This window comes from Salvelinus namaycush, chromosome 2 (genome assembly GCF_016432855.1).
Source record: "Salvelinus namaycush isolate Seneca chromosome 2, SaNama_1.0, whole genome shotgun sequence".
Classification (NCBI taxonomy): Eukaryota; Metazoa; Chordata; class Actinopteri; order Salmoniformes; family Salmonidae; genus Salvelinus; species Salvelinus namaycush.
In genome coordinates this window covers 6,005,781-6,008,280 of record NC_052308.1, presented here as the reverse complement: position 1 = coordinate 6,008,280, position 2,500 = coordinate 6,005,781, and the positions used below count along the sequence as shown (strand labels likewise).

Sequence of the window (2,500 nt, the reverse complement as noted above, 5' to 3'; positions counted from 1 at the left end):
CATGAGGATGGAAAATTATGTTGATATATTGAAGCAACATCTCAAGACATCAGTCAAGAAGTTTAAGCTTGGTCGCAAATGGGTCTTCCAAATGGGCAATGACCCCAAGCATACTTCCAAAGTTGTGGCAAAATGGCTTAAGGACAACAAAGTCAAGGTATTGGGGTGGCCATCACAAAGCCCTGACCTCAATCCTATAGAAAATGTGTGCGCAGAACTGAAAAAGCGTGTGCGAGCAAGGAGGCCTACAAACCTGACTCAGTTACATCAGCTCTGTCAGGAGGAATGGGCCAAAATTCACCCAACTTATTGTGGGAAGCTTGTGGAAGGCGACCTGAAACGTTTGACCCAAGTTAAACAATTTAAAGGCAATGCTACTAAATACTAATTGAGTGTATGTAAACTTCTGACCCACTGGGAATGTGATGAAAGAAATAAAAGCTGAAATAAATCATTCTCTCTACTATTATTCTGATATTTCACATTCTTAAAATAAAGTGGTGATCCTAACTGACCTAAGACAGGGAATGTTTACTAGGATTGAATGTCAGGAATTGTGAAAAACTGAGTTTAAATGTATTTGGCTAAGGTGTATGTAAACTCCCGACTTCAACTGTAGGTTGGGCATCTGAAAGATTCAAGACCCTTTAATGACACAAAAATCTGTCAGTCAGTCAATCCATCCATCCATTTATCCATCCATCCATCCATCCATCCATCCATCCATCCATCCATCCATCCATCCATTCATCCATTCATCCATCCATCCATCCATCCATTCATTCATTCATCCATTCATTCATTCATTCATTCATTCATTCATTCATTCATTCATCCATCCATTCATTCATCCATCCATTCATCCATCCCTCCATCCATCCATCCATCATCCATCCATTCATCCATTCATCCATTCATCACCATCCATTCATCCATTCATCCATCCATCCATCGTTCATTCGTTCATTCGTCCATCCATCCATCCATCCATCCATCCATTCATCCATCCATCCATCCATCCATCCATCCATCCATCCATCCATCCATCCATTCATTCATTCGTTGATCCATTCATCCATCCATCATGTGTGTTCTGTGTCTCCAGAGCTGCCCACATGCCTGCTGTGTGTGTGTCTGACCGGCTCTGTGTACTGTGAGGAGGTCGTTCCAGAGATGACTGCTGTGCCCACCCTGCCCAAGGAGACTGCCTACCTCTACGCCCGCTATAACAAGATCAACAAGATCACCAATAAAGACTTTGCAGAAATCGGTGAGTAGGGGTTGAAACATAAAGGAAAGTTTAAAGTTAGGAAGTTAACTGATTTTTCCAAACGTCCTGGTTAGAGGATTCTTTCCTTGCTTATTTACAACTGAAGCCAGATATCTGGGAAATTCAGGATTTCTAGAAACCTGGGAAATAATACTACTGGAACATGTCCTACATATATAATACTACTGGAACACGTCCTACATATATAATACTACTGGAACACGTCCTACATATATAATACTACTGGAACATGTCCTACATATATAATACTACTGGAACATGTCCTACATATATAATACTACTGGAACACGTCCTACATATATAATACTAATGGAACACGTCCAACATATATAATACTAATGGAACACGTCCTACATATATAATACTACTGGAACATGTCCAACATATATAATACTACTGGAACACGTCCTACATATATAATACTACTGGAACACGTCCTACATATATAATACTACTGGAACACGTCCTACATATATAATACTACTGGAACATGTCTACATATATAATACTACTGGAACACGTCCAACATATATAATACTACTGGAACACGTCCTACATATATAATACTAATGGAACACGTCCTACATATATAATACTACTGGAACACGTCCTACATATATAATACTACTGGAACATGCCCTACATATATAATACTACTGGAACACGTCCAACATATATAATACTACTGGAACATGTCCTACATATAAAATACTACTGGAACACGTCCTACATATATAATACTACTGGAACATGCCCAACATATATAATACTACTGGAACATGCCCAACATATATAATACTACTGGAACACTTCCTACATATATAATACTACTGGAACACTTCCTACATATATAATACTAATGGAACACTTCCTACATATATAATACTACTGGAACACTTCCTACATATATAATACTAATGGAACACGTCCTACATATATAATACTACTGGAACATGTCCTACATATATAATACTACTGGAACACGTCCTACATATATAATACTACTGGAACACGTCCAACATATATAATACTACTGGAACACGTCCTACATATATAATACTACTGGAACATGCCCTACATATATAATACTACTGGAACACGTCCAACATATATAATACTACTGGAACACGTCCTACATATATAATACTACTGGAACACGTCCAACATATATAATACTACTGGAACACGTCCTACATATATAATACTACG

The 2,500-nt window shown here is 38.0% G+C and overlaps 1 protein-coding gene across 1 annotated transcript in view; it reads left to right on the top strand.

Annotated features, from left to right (window-relative positions):
* LOC120058258 (mimecan-like) overlaps positions 1-1,294 on the top strand; it is a 16,587-nt gene extending 15,293 nt beyond the window's left edge. Inside the window, exon 3 of the mRNA XM_039006792.1 lies at positions 1,106-1,294. Within this exon, the coding sequence (XP_038862720.1) occupies positions 1,106-1,278 (173 nt within the window). The 3' untranslated portion in view covers positions 1,279-1,294. The remainder of the gene's footprint in view (positions 1-1,105) is intronic.
* Positions 1,295-2,500: the final 1,206 nt, after the last annotated feature.